Raw genomic sequence first — 14,866 nt, forward strand, 5'->3', positions numbered from 1 at the left:
GAACCTCGGTTTATGAACACCTCGGTTTACGAATTTTCGGTTTACAAATGCCGCGGACCCATCTGGAACAGATTAATTCACTTTCCATTACTTTCAATGGGAAAGTTTGCTTCAGTTTATGAACGCTTCAGTTTATGAACAGACTTCTGGAATCAATTACACCCATGCTTCGGGTTAAGTACGCTTCAGGTTGAGTACTCTGCAGACCCGTCTGGAACGGATTAATCCACTTTCCATTACTTTCAATGGGAAAGTTCGCTTCAGTTTGTGAACACTTCAGTTTAAGTACTCCATGGACCGTCTGGACCAGATTAATCCACTTTCCATTACTTTCAATGGGAAAGTTCGCTTCAGTTTGTGAACGCTTCAGTTTATGAACAGACTTCCGGAACCAATTGTGTTCATAAACCGAGGTACCACTGTAATTAGAAGCCTTTGACTTTTTTTATTCTCACCAATGAGTTTAGTTTTGTTGGTTATACATGTAGCATATTTTCTTTATTAACACTATTATTATATTTATATGCCACTTTTCCTCCAAGGAGCTCAGAATGGCATACAGAGTTCTCTCCCCTCCCCATTTTATTCTCATAATGAGGTAGGTTGGGCTGGCTGAGACAATGTGCTTGCCCAGTATCACCTAGTGAGATTCATGACAGGGATTTAAACCTAGATCTCTCTTTTAAAAAAGGTAAAGGTAAAGGACTTTTGGACGGTTAAGTCCTGTCAAAGGTGTCTATGGGGTTGTGGTGCTCATTTCGCTTTCAGGCCGAGGGAGTTGGCATTTGTTCACAGACAGCTTTCCAGGTCATGTGGCCAGCATGACTAAAGGGCTTTCGGCGCAATGGAACACCATGACAGAAACCAGAGCACACGGAAACGCTGTTTACCTTCCCGCCACAGTGGTAGCTGTTTATCTACCTGCACTGGCGTGCTTTCGAACTGCTAGGTTGGCATGAGCTGGGACAGAGCAATGGAAGCCCACCCTGTCGCGGGGATTTGAATCGCAGACCTTCCGATCGGCAAGCCCAAGAGGCTCAGTGGTTTAGACCACAGCTCCACCTGCGTCCCTGATCTCTCCACACCACACTGACTCTCTATTAACCTTTCTTGCATTGTATAAACAAGACCTTGACATGCATCTATCTCAAAAAGTTTAGTTTCACCCCCCCCCCCTGAGTAAATACTATAGTGCGCTTTGAGCCAAGAAATACAGACCAAACTTTCCTGATTAAATGGCTGAGTTAGATTTATAATGCTGGCTCTGCTGATAGATGGATTTTAACATTAAAATATAATCACAGATGAATGTGTAGTGCCTTTCCACAGCAACTCGGGATATTTCAGTAATTGCTGTCTATGGCAATGGCAGGTACTGAATATACAAGATCAAGAGATTAATGTCTCATTTATACTGGAAGTGATGAATCAGTTTGAAGTGCATGGCTACCAGATAAATTCAGTCAAGCATTTCTTTTCCACACTACCAATTGATCCCAATACAGTCTCAACTACCAGTTAAATGACACACAAGTCTGCATATTAAGACTGTAATTATTTCCATGAAAATGAACTCGGTAACTTTTTTTTTTATCACAGTGGGGATCAGCGTTGGTGCCTATTAAAGCTGTGTTATTCAGTATGCATCTCAAAGATGATTTCTACAAAACCAGGAGACTTGCTTGAAACAAAACCAAGTTCTGGCCTTATTATTTTTCCACGGTTATCTGGCAGGTGTAAGCCATCATCCAGAACAGATATGCCCAAAGCCAACTTTGCTGTCTTTTCACATCATTTTCAACGTACCCTTGTAAGAAGAGCACGTAGGTATCTTTAAAATACTGTATAACCTTTTAATTCATTGAGTATAATAGATGCACTTCGGAGACTTGCACATTTTCTATTTTAACAAGGAATTACAGTGGTACCTCGGGTTAAGTACTTAATTGGTTCCAGGGTGCCATTCACACCCTGAAAAGTACTTAACCTGAGTGGCGGTAGCGTGCGTGCGTGAAGCACCGATAGTGCACTTCTACGCATGCGCGAAGCGCGCAGAACGCTTCTGCCCATGCGCGCGTGGCGGAACCTGGAAGTAAACACTTCCAGGTCTGCCACGTACTTAACCTGAAAGTACACAACCTGAAGCGTACTTAATCAGAGGTATGACTGTATTTCAAACGAATCACTTGGTTTCCCTACCACATACCCATAAACCTGTCGGATTTCTCGATACCCCACTTACTTGAACCAACTTTGCCACCACTGGGTTGAATTCAGTACTGCCCACTCAATAGAAGCAAGGCTCTTTGATCCAGAAGAAGCTTCCATCAGTGGGAACTTCTGATGACATTAATGCCCCTGTATCAGTAAAGGCCAGTGATATTAGCTTGTATTATTACAGTCATACCTCGGTTTAAGTACGCCTCGGTTTGAGTATTTTTAGTTTAAGTACTTCGCGGACCCGTCTGGAACAGATTAATCCACTTTCCATTACTTTCAATGGGAATGTTCGCTTCAGGTTAAGTACGCTTCAGTTTAAGTACTCTACGGGCCGTCTGGAACAGATTAATCCACTTTCCATTACTTTCAATGGGAATGTTTGCTTCAGGTTAAGTACGCTTTAGTTTAAGTACTCCACGGACCGTCTGGAACGGATTAATCCACTTTCCATTACTTTCAATGGGAAATTCGCTTCAGGTTAAGTACAGACTTCCAGAACCAATTGTGTTTGTAAACCGAGGTACCACTGTATTATTGTTGTTGTTGTTGTTGTTGCTGCTGCTGCTGCTGCTGCTACTGCATTTATAATCCACTTTTTTCTCCAAGGAGTTTGAGGTGGTACACATGGTTTTCCCCTTCCTCATTTAATCCTCACAACATCCCTGTGGGGTACGTTAGGATAAGAGGCTGTGACTGGTCCAAGGTCACCCAGTGAGCTCCCTGCCCGAGTAGGGACTTGAACCCTGGTCTACTAAGTCCTAGTCCAACACACTAACCATTACACTACACTGGCTCTCCAATATCGACAGCGCTGAATTGTGTATAAACTTGTAAAAAAATAGATTCTGGTTTATGAAACCATAGTGAGTTCCATGGACACATGCTCTCCCCTTTCTCCTCCTTTTCTTCCATGGTGTGCCAGGTTTGAAATAGTTAGCATTAATTCAGAGTTTCCTGTTATATCCAAACTGGGGAACCATGGCTTAATGTTGGTTAACAGAACAAGGTTGTAGTACAGAATCTGACTGACATTAACTGGAGTCCCCCAGTTCAGACATAACAGGGAACTCTTGGTTTCATGCAACTCAAGATCTCCATGATAAAACCTGAACATGGTGGAAATAAAGAGAAGTACATGGCTATGTTTAACACTGTTCAATGCACCATGGTTTATAAAGTGTGGGTTAGTGGCCTAATGTAGCCTGGCTTATTGTAGGAATTTTTGTATCAGACTAACCAACTGGAAAAGGGGTTCAAGGTGCCTATTCCTGGTGCAAGTCATCCTATTTCTATAACTTCCATAAACCATGCCCAACTTTCACCCACTAATAATAAAGCTTTATGTCCATAATATTGCTAGTTGTGACAGCATCATTCTTTCTAACCAAACCACTGCTGAGAAATATCCAATTCACTTTGCACCCAACAGCTGTAGTTAAAGGCTGCATTCCCAGCCACACATCAAAAACAGTCACAACAGTAAGAGGCAGAAACAGCTGCAAATTCTTGGTTGGGGGAGGAGAAAAACTTGCAGAGAGCTTGTCATCCAGATTTCAGAGGAAGTAAAGCCATTTTTCTTTCTTTTCTCATGCGTGACAGCTGTCTTAGCAAAAAAAAAAATTATTAGCAGTCTGTTTTGTAACAGAAACTCAACAATATTTAATGAACTCTGAAATAAAGGATATTCAGGGACCAACACAAAGTTTAACACTTTGGTGTAGCCAAAACAATGTGTTTGACTGGGTTGCAAGTTCTCCAGTACAGCAAGATTATTCCCTTCTCCCCATAGCATTACTCTCTTTAAAAGAGGGAGAAAGACTAAGATTTTTATCTGCACTCTAAAGACAAAATCCATTTCCAAGTCTAATACTTAATTGCCTGAAGTAGTTAGGATGATAAACTCTACACTTTCTTCTCAGTTGATAAAGTGGTTTGATCTTCAAAATAAACTAGAAGACAGTAATTGAAGAGGATACCTGTTCAGTAGCTCAGTGTGTGTTACATTGCTGTATACAAGCCCTCAGGACCAATATAGAAAAACAGTAAGAGACTGAACTAAAGTTCTTTTTGTTTTGCTCCAAACAGATGCATTAATTTTTGTTCAATCTGTCTGATTTGCAGGGAGCGGTGGAGGCAGTAAATATGTAATATTCTTTGGGGCCATGGTCAAAGCCACTTACATATTCTATCATGGTCTGTTGGAATTTCCATGACCATGCTCTCTCTATTTTTCTATGCAAATATTATGTATTTATTATTTTATTAATTCATGAATTGCCATTCATATAAATCTCAAGGCAATTTACAACTCTACAACAACAAAACAACTAAAAGCATGTTTTAAAACAATGCAAAAATACAGCAACTAAATACTGTTATTACAGAGGGTGGATTAGATTTGGGGGGGGGGAGGGCAGTCTCACTGTACCCCAATGGATTGTCACGTATTTGATTAATCATTAAACTATGTGCTATTTGAACTACATATCACCCCCTATCTGGACAGGGATCACCTAACTACTATTGTCTATGTTCTCTTAACCTACAGGTTAGATTACTGCAATGTGATATACACAGGGCTGCCTCTGAAGACAGTTTGGAAACTTCAGTTGGCGCAGAAGTCAGCAGCCAGGTTGTTCACTAGGGATGATTGTTGAGGTATATTTACATGATGCAAGGAGACTGTTCTGGACCTTTACATTTAGCCAACCAGGGAGCTAGCATCGCAAAAGTGCATCTCACCCCTGGTCCCTCAGCTTCTGACCTGGCCAGACCAAATGGTAGACCAAATGTGTATCTTGTCAGTGGCTATACCACTCCATTATGCTACCAGCAAGGGCTTGGGATTACTCTACCCATAGGAAACTTAAACACAGAGTTCTGTGAATTTTGGCTGAACTTTGTACACAACTATTGTTTCCAATAACTATATAGGTTCGGTTGCCTGATTCCCTGCTGTTCAGAAGCAAAGAAGCACTCCTTTGTACCTGCTAGCTACATAAAACGAAGTTTCAAAACACTTAGCTTTGGTGAGATGATGCCAAGCATTTCTGAGTTTCTAAACCGAGTGTTGGGACATTAGATTTGTTCAATGATGTAACTGTTCTAATGATCTGATGTTAGGCAGTGCTCCATCCCAGGAAAATTAAAGACATTCTAATCATTGTGGAAACCTCCCTTTTCCCTTCTCATCTGCTAAAACTTAGGGATTTTGATAACAAACATTCTTGACACGATTTCCCAGGCAACAATTTGCATAATTAAAAGAGGAAACTAATTTAAATAGACCTTATATTCTAAATTTGCTGTATATCCTGGAAACACAACATTTCTGCAACTCTCCAACTCCTTTTAAAAAGAAGATATTTCAAGGAAATATATATATTATCAGCATTTTCATGTACTGTATATGTTGTTACTAGGCATTAAAGGCAGGCCATGTGTTGAACGTGTCAGCTCTTGGGCTGCGCAACGAGAAGAAAGGGGGAAGGCTCTGTGGGTTACTGCAATATGATATTAAAGATAACTTGCTTGTAGCTCAACCCAGCCTAATTCAGGGGATGTGACTATTTCTACTAATGGCGCAATGTATTTTATACAATCACATTCCTTTTGCTCCCTTGGCTGGCCTTACAAAAGGAAACGTGCTCTGGAAGTATTGTCCTAGATTTTTTTTTAATGTTTCATTTTGATGGGGAGCAAAATGCTGAGTGAAATGATCTGGCATAAGAAATGAATAAGAACGTTATAAAGCAGAAACATCTAACTATTTGTACTCCTATCAAAAACGTTCTATGTTGAAGCACAAAAAAATTGCAGAAGACTAAGAGGAACTTGCAAGAAGAAATGATTTTGCTATTGCTAACATTTTCCTTATAGCCAACCCTTTTGCTATGTTCCTCACCTCAAGGTTTCAGAAACTCTGAAAATGAAATTCAAGCTCTCTTTTGCTACTGGCCTAGACATTTGCATGAAAGAAGCGAGTACCATCATATAATGTGCTTTTTTGGGTGTGTGTGTGCTGAGATCAGCAGAGGGGGCCCTTCCAGCACAAAGGAGATACTGATCTATTTATAAAGAGGCTGCTTTATAACCCAGCACCAAAGATAGGAGCACTGGCTGCTGAAATGAATAGATCAGTGCTACGCAAGGTGGTGGTCTCTATTGGCTGTTTCTCCATGGCAGCTCCACCACAGCACAGGTTGAGTGGGTTTATTTAGGGACCAAATATGGTACTGGTTCCTGACACATGGGCGAGCGTGGGCTGAGAAGACTGCTGGTTCAACATCAGATAGCTTGAGAAGCACTGGAAGAGATGATGATAATAACTATACAGACAAAATAAAGACATCACCCTATACCAGGCATCGGCAACCTCCGGCCCATGGGCCGGATCCGGCCCACGGAGGCCATTTATCTGGCCCACGAGCCCCTGGTCACCGAGCTGCCCGCTTGGCAAGTCCCCTGCCCGCTGCGCTAAACCAGCGCTGGAAATGGTGCCTGCAGATGCTGGAAATTGCGTCTGCACCTGCGCAGACTCCGAAAATCGCTTCTGCGCAGGCATGAGTTTCAGCATCTGTGCAGCCGCAGAAGCGATTTCCGGCACTGCGAACATGCGCAGAAGCGATTTCTGGAGCCCAGGACATGGGCAGCACGGCGCAGGAAATTGCTTCTGCGCATGTCAGGCCCATGTCTGGCCCAAGGACGATAGTCCGTGAGAATGCTCCGGCCCACAGCTGGAAAACGTTGCCAATGCCTGCCCTATACCAAATGAATTACTGGTTATAAATTGAGTGAGAAAGACTTAAGAGAAGGAAAAAGAAAAGCATACATAATAGCAGTAGCAGATTAAAACAGCTGAGCAGCATTCCCAACATCTCCAGTTAAAGCAGTGTTTCCCAAACTTGGGTCTCCAGCTGTATTTGGACTACAACTCCCATCATCCCTAGCCAGCAGGACCAGTGGTCAGGGATGATGGGACTTGTAGTCCAAAAACAGCTGGAGACCCAATTTTGGGAAATACTGAGTTAAAGCATCGGGGGAGACTGCTTCAGACTGTAAAGCCACTACGAACCTAGATGCATCAATGATTCCACTCAAGATGATAACCCTAAAGAACAAATCTAACGTGGAGGGAGACCAAGGTGTCAGAGAAAGCAACCCAGAAACCCTAGCATCAAGATTTTATTCCACTTCGTTTTCTTCTAATTCCCATTTAATCTATATCTATATATTCTTCTGATATTCATTTACATTGTCTTTCATTCCCAGTAAAGCGAAGCTTCCCTCCCTTCCCTGCCATCCCTCGACCTTTACCGCACAGGGTGAAGTTCAAGTGAGAAGGAAAAATCACAATCAATATTCCTTACCTGAATGAAGCGGCCTTCAGATGTGCCTAGATTTGCTATGGTAAGCACCCCTTGGGTGAAGACAGATATAGAGGTCAACAAGACGGTGCTGAACTGCTCGTCAAATAAGTCAACCCGCTGCAAAGGTATTGTAACCTCCACCCGATACTCGTCATTCTGCGCTCCACAATAGGTGGTGTTTCTTGAAAATGTCTGTAAGGAAAGTAGAAATGTGTTCAGCAAGTGACACGGGAGATGTACACACAACCCCATTGCCAGAAAGGAATAGTCACTTTAAAAGTTGGCAACTGTTTTCTTACATCTTTGCATCATCATACTATATAAAAGTATGCAAAACAAGAAAAGGATCTTTTTCTTACAGAAGCATCTCTTACACCAATTACATTTATTCTCATTCTCATTTTATTTCCATCCTGTCATTTCCAAGATACCATTTTCTGCTTAAACTGAAGTATTTTGCATTCGCACACCTCATGGAGAAGTTTAAAGTAAAGGTATGCACACCTTAACTAGCAGATTAAAAACAAACAAACACTGATGGTTTTATTTACCTTATTTTAATTTTATATGCTCTATACTGCCTTGCTGTATTTTTTTTAAAAAATGAAGGTGTGGTTTCTATGGCTTCTTATTAGAAAATGTCTGCAGATGGCAAATGATGTCATTAGACCTAGACACTTGCTTTTAAAAGAGAAAAGGTGCTGCTTTTGTCACCTAAAATCCTTCAGCCCAGGCAATTATGCTGTAAGAACTGTGTGTTGTTCACACAGTTTCCAATAATTATTACCATTGGGCCCCAACCGAACTTGTCTCTGCATTTTGAACTCCTTTAATTTTCCTCTGTAGATATGGCAGTAGGGGATTCACGCCTTGATGACAATTACCCATTGATCGACTGCTCCTAGGTAAATTTTAAAAATTCTGTTTAGGCCAGATTTCCCTCAAACACCTCTGGACTTGTTCTTTGCCATGTTGAGTTGCAGAAACACATAGTTGACTCAAGAAACACATAACGTAACATGTTGAATATGGAACAAATACATATTGGACTATGTGAACTACTATAATATTGCCTGGCGAGTCCAATTCCCTTCTGCAGCAGTAACATATTCAAATGTATTATTTGTACATGTCTATTATACTTTAGGGACCCAGGTGGCGCTGTGGTTAAATCACTGAGCCTAGGGCTTGCCGATCAGAAGGTCGGCGGTTCGAATCCCTGTGACGGGGTGAGCTCCCATTGCTTGGCCCCAGCTCCTGCCAACCTAGCAGTTCGAAAGCACGTCAAAGTACAAGTAGATAAATAGGTACCGCTACAGCGGGAAGGTAAACGGCGTTTCCGTGTGCTGCTCTGGTTTGCTAGAAGCGGCTTTGTCATGCTGGCCACATGACCTGGAAGCTATACGCCGACTCCCTCAGCCAATAATGCGAGATGAGCGCGCAACCCCAGAGTCGGTCACGACTGGACCAAATGGTCAGGGGTCCCTTTACCTTTACCTTTTATTATACTTTAAATTACATGAAACTCAGAGGGTTTTGGGGTCCCAATGGCAAAAATAAATAGAGAAACTAGGTAAATTTAGTTACAGGTAGGTAGCCGTGTTGGTCTGAGTCAAAACAAAATAAAAAAAATTCCTTCAGTAGCACCTTAAAGACCAACTAAGTTTTTATTTTGGTATGAGCTTTCGTGTGCATGCACATTTTGGTGTCCCATTGTTTAAAATTTATACTTGCCAATGCAGTTTTGTATCGTCATAACTATTACCAAAAATAGATTGTTCATTCTAAATCTTCTAATTCATTGAGAGAAAATGCATGTATTCCTTTTCTAGGGAATTGCTCCCAGTACAATGTACTTAAGAGAAACAGCACATCTATGTTGTATTGACAGTTCAATGATAATCTGTCAACTGAAAATTCAGTTACTATTGAAGCTTCGTCTTCTATATCAGATAATAAACATGGGCCACTTAGATGTCAATAAGCAATTTAATATTGCATAATATTAAATGGGGCAATACGCAGTGAGAATAGACACAATAAAATATGGCTGTCTTCTAGAATCAATACTTTGCTGTTTTTTTCTTCATTGTTTAACATTCACTTTAAGGGTTGTTTTTTTAAAAAAATTAAAGGTAGATTATGTCATGATTGACTGCTTATTGAAATAGTAACGGAGATGTGTCCTTTGATTTCTGCAAAAGGCCTTTAAATAACAAGCCAAAATAAGGATAATAAAAAATGTTGTCATTTTTAAATCAAATTTTTTAAATGTTAATTTCCATCAACCTTACTTCACCTTGTCAAGAGTGCAAGGTGACATCAGATCACCAGGAGGCTAGAGATAAATCTGTCAAACTATTTGCTATATTTTTGCAATAGTTTTTGCATTCAGCAACATTATGTATTAGACTAAGACATATTGTTACCTATTATTTTGGGTTCAACCACATGTAACTTCGTCCTGCTACATTTCTCTTTACTGAAATGCAAAGGCAAGTTGCACAAAAAAAAGTTCAAGCATTATGCTTACATGCTATAGTAAGATTTCTAACCACAACATCCAAAAAGGAAACTAAGGCACAGAACCACTGAGATTTAATAATATTTAACATTGGTATAGAGCTGTTCAACAATGGAACGGACTACCTGGGAAAGTAATGGACTATTCTTCGCTGGAGGTTTTTAAGCAGAGGGAGGATGGCCATCTGCCAGGAATTATTTAGCTGTGATTCCTGAATTGCAGGAGTTTGTACTAGAACTAGATGATCCTTGGGGTCACTTTCAACCCCACAGTTCCATGATTCTACAAATTATTATTGCTGTTTTCTTTCTTGGCATTTGTTTAAAATCTCAATAGAGAAAAACATCATTTTTTTAAAAAAGGGGGAAAAATTAAATGTGGCTACCTCTAACTCCTAAAGGCCAAAAATCTATTTACAGTATATATAATCTTATCAGGTACCCAATCTGGATAATTGTGTTACTAAATTTTTAAGAGGCACCTCTGACTTCAACTCTTAAGGAAATAGTTTAGCTTGCCTCACCACACCTCTAACTCACTGAATTACTATTTACTTGGCTGACAATATGGAAAAATTTCATTATCTCTGGATTAAACGCTCATAAATCTGACGCCAGATTCCAGTGACAAATCTCACAAATATTGTAGCTCAGCCAGAGCCCTATTGGTATGTGACTGGGCATTTCTACTTTCTTCCATGTACATGAGTGAAAGTACAAAGTATATTTGTGACTCATTCCGGGGGGGGGGGTGTATCTGATGTACATCAGAATTGGAATGAGTTGAGGTTTAGGCAATTATTTAATCCGTGTCCGAACTCAGTGTGAAGTCAAATTGTATCTTGCTTGCTCATACAGCAATTTGTGGCTAGTTGGAGTAACTCTGTACCATGATGTGGGTCTTCCTTTCTTTTCTTTTCTTTTAAACCAAACACTTGTGGAGCTGTGGTGGAACAACCAAGTGTGCTCTCTCTGCTGATTCTAACCTCTGAGAGAGCATGTAGGGAAAGGGGTGACGATCTCTCAGATATTTGGGGCCCAAGTCATTTGTTAACTTTATTTAACAAGTATTTAAAGGGACCCCTGACCATTAGGTCCAGTCGTGACCGACTCTGGGGTTGCGCGGTCATCTCGCATTATTGGCCGAGGGAGCCGGCGTATAGCTTCCAGGTCATGTGGCCAGCATGACAAAGCCGCTTCTGGCAAACCAGAGCAGCACATGGAAACGCCGTTTACCTTCCTGCTGTAGCGGTTCCTATTTATCTACTTGCATTTTGACGTGCTTTCGAACTGCTAGGTTGGCAGGAGCTGGGACCAAGCAACGGGAGCTCACCCCGTCACAGGGATTCAAACCGCCAACCTTCTGATCAGCAAGCCCTAGGCTCAGTGGTTTAACCACAGCGCCACCTGGGTCCCTAATATAAGTATTTATATACCACTAAATTGCAAAACATATCAAAGCAGTATCATTACTTTCCGGAAACAGATCTGGAGGTAGGAACAGAACCACTGCAGTATTATGCCTCCATCCTTGAGTCATCGCAGAAGGATAAAGTTGTATCCTCGAAGGAAGGATGGCATATAAATTTAATAATAAATATATGAAAAAGTATCAAAAGCCACTGAGAGGTTAATGAACATGAGCAGAGTCACACTCCCTCCTTCCCTCTCCCATCACATGTCATCAAAGGCAGCTTTGGTGTTCTGACCAGACCTAAAGTTGGAGTGATATGGATCCAGATATTTAACCTCCACCAAGCATGCCTGAAGCTGGACCAACAACACCATATTGAGCACATTGCCCCATAAAGGGATGTTTGCAACTGGGCAATAGCTGATTCACACACATCCAGGTCTAGGGAGACCCCCTTAAGGAGGGGATGCATGACCACCACCTCATCTTTCAAGGTAGAGATGTTACCTTGTGCTCTTCCAATGAATCACTGATCACTCTGTGGACACAACCAGTCCATCCTTTATAGCTGGCTTTAAAGAAGTCGAGATGGGCAAGGGGCAAGAACTGGCTGCCCTCTTCAGGCAGCTTGTCTCAGACTGCAGTAATCAAAACTGATCACATGGAACAGGCAGTGCAGAAGAACTGTACCTATCATATAGCTATAAAGGGAGGACTAATTCTCATAGAGTCAATTTGGAATCTGACATTTCAGTTAGTTTCAGAAACTTGAGTTTGACACTTTGCTGAAATGGACTTTCTACTGGTAATCAATCCATAGTTGTTGGGGGTTTATGATATTCAGTGCGGTTTGGAATTTTGGATACATTTGGATTTGTATACTATAGGTGGTATTTGGATATATTTGAACCTAATGAAATCAGCTACAAATTTTATCCTAAGTAGCGTGGCCTTCACAAATTCGACCTGTTGGCTTAATAGCATACATTTTATATTGTGATAAAGAAAAGTTGTAGGAAAAACAGAGAGAGAGAGAGAGAGAGAGAGAGAGAGAGAGAGAGAGAGAGAGAGAGATTTTGGCAAGCTGACAGGTTGTATCCAACAATGTTGTCTTAGTAGTGCAAGGGCTTCCACCTGTGAAATGGACTTCCTCTCTTCACCCCCCAGATTTGAGGTACCTTGGGCTAGTCAGCAACTCTCAGCCTAAGGTTACTCAGAGAGCTTTGTGGCTAAGCAGAGATTTGAATCCAGAACTCCATGTCCCAATCCAACATTCTAACCACTATACTACATAGGATGGAATTATGAACATTTATGCTTATATCAAATCAATAGGAGTGCCTAGAAAATGCTGGCCCCAATTTCAGTAGATATCTAAATATCAGACATCCAAAGTCATTCAGATTGTTCAAAAGGCAAAATAAATTGCAGTAATATGAAACATTAGCTATGATTTTAGCATTCTACATTTCCAGAAACTCCAATACTAATTTACGGATAAAGCGAGGGTGGGGAACGATTATGCTAGTGGTGCATTACGTAACGTAAAAAGAGACAAATGTTGATGTAATTAGCTAATACAAATTAAAAACATCGCACATTTCCTTTTCGGAGATCATTCATGGTATTATTCACTTTTGGTATTGATTACCACTGCATCAGTTCTTGTAATCTGGTTAGTACATTAGCACTAAGTAAATAGTATTGATTCAGATACACACATAATGCATCCATGCAATCTTTGTATTTTGTCCATTTCCTTTGCATTAAGTTTCAAGACAGCACAAGCATAAAAGGTGCTAGCTGTTATAAAATGTAAAAGCATGTATGTGAGGTAGTACTTAGGATCAAACATGTGCTTTTATCAATACAAGTTTCTGGAAATATTTAAATTGTAGCTTAGACAACTACAGTATTTGATAGTATGCATGAAAGAGCTATTGGCCTACAGATCCTGCAACTGGCTCTGGCTGTCATTGGTTGAGGGAGATCTATAAGTTGGCTCCTTTCATGTGTTTCACTAACATGCGAGGCCACTGTAACATTGGGGATAGGGGGAGATCACAGCATGTTAGAATATGTTGCTGCATGCCCATTTCTGGTATTTTGGCAGATTCCGGCTAAGCGAAGCAGAAGGCACAGAAAACACAGTTAATCTAAGGCATGGTTAGGCAAACTAAGGCCCGGGGGCCAGATCCGGCACAATCGCCTTCTAAATCCGGCTTGCGGGCAGTCCGGGAATCAGTGTGTTTTTACATGAGTAGAATGTGTCTTTTTATTTAAAATGCATCCCTGGGTTATTTGTAGGGCCTGCCTGGTGTTTTTACATGCATCTCTGGGTTATTTGTGGGGCATAGGAATTCGTTCATTTTTTTTTCTTTCAAAATATAGTCTGTCCCCCCAACAAGGTCTGAGGGACAGTGGACCGGCTCCCTGCTGAAAAAGTTTGCTGACCCCTGATAAGGCATACAGCAATTGTAAAATGCTTGCAAGTTGCTCGCAGCCAAGTAGTACCAACCACACGTCTTACGCCTACCACAGTCAACCTAACAAACCAGACTACAACTGTGTCAGAATCATAGTCAGAAGGGATCCCCAAGGGTCATCTGGTCAAACTCCCTGCTATGCAGGAATCTCAGCTAAAGCATCCATGACAGATGACCATCCTACCTCTGTTTAAAAACCTCCAATGAAGAAGAGTCTGAAACTCCTGAGGGAGTTTTTCCACAAATGAAGAACAAAAACTAATGATGATGCCATCCCTATTACTATTGCTGTTCCTTGTACACAATAAGTAAGTTTGACCTATCCAATTCAGTTATATTCTTTTGTTCCGTTCGTTTTGAGATAAAAAACACATCTATTTTGAAACTTTGTGTTGTGCTATTTTGTGTAATGCTGCAAAAGCATGAAAAAATGGGGGAAAATAATAGGCACTTAATCAAATGTAGTATACTTTGTATCTATTTGTAATGTTCAATCCATTTACTTAAGGTGAGTGTCTGTTTAAAACAAGTCACATAGCTACTCACAATCAAGGGATGTGATATTTTTAATCCTGCCAAAAAACTGTGCTAAAAAAGAGATTATAGTTACAGAGCTTTTAAGCAGTTGTTTGTCTCTATTTTATTAAATATTACTAGACATATCCAGGGGGAAATAGATCAATAAATGTCGTCGTGGTTTCCTGATGGAAGGCTGCAATTATTTTCTCCCATTACTAAATAAGCATAACTCAATTCCCCTCATCTATCATCTTTTGTAAAGAAATATCACTGTGTGTTTATTTCACTGTCTCTCTTGATTTCATTTCAGGGGGCCTCTTGCCTTCATTTCACAC

General features: G+C 40.8%; 1 protein-coding gene across 1 annotated transcript in view; it reads right to left on the bottom strand.

Annotated features, from left to right (window-relative positions):
• The window catches only part of MET (MET proto-oncogene, receptor tyrosine kinase), a 72,718-nt gene that overhangs the window by 43,758 nt on the left and 14,094 nt on the right, over positions 1-14,866 (bottom strand). The window contains exon 3 of the mRNA XM_035126755.2: positions 7,590-7,781. Within this exon, the coding sequence (XP_034982646.2) occupies positions 7,590-7,781 (192 nt within the window). The remainder of the gene's footprint in view (positions 1-7,589; positions 7,782-14,866) is intronic.

This window comes from Zootoca vivipara, chromosome 10 (genome assembly GCF_963506605.1).
Source record: "Zootoca vivipara chromosome 10, rZooViv1.1, whole genome shotgun sequence".
Taxonomy (NCBI): Eukaryota; Metazoa; Chordata; class Lepidosauria; order Squamata; family Lacertidae; genus Zootoca; species Zootoca vivipara.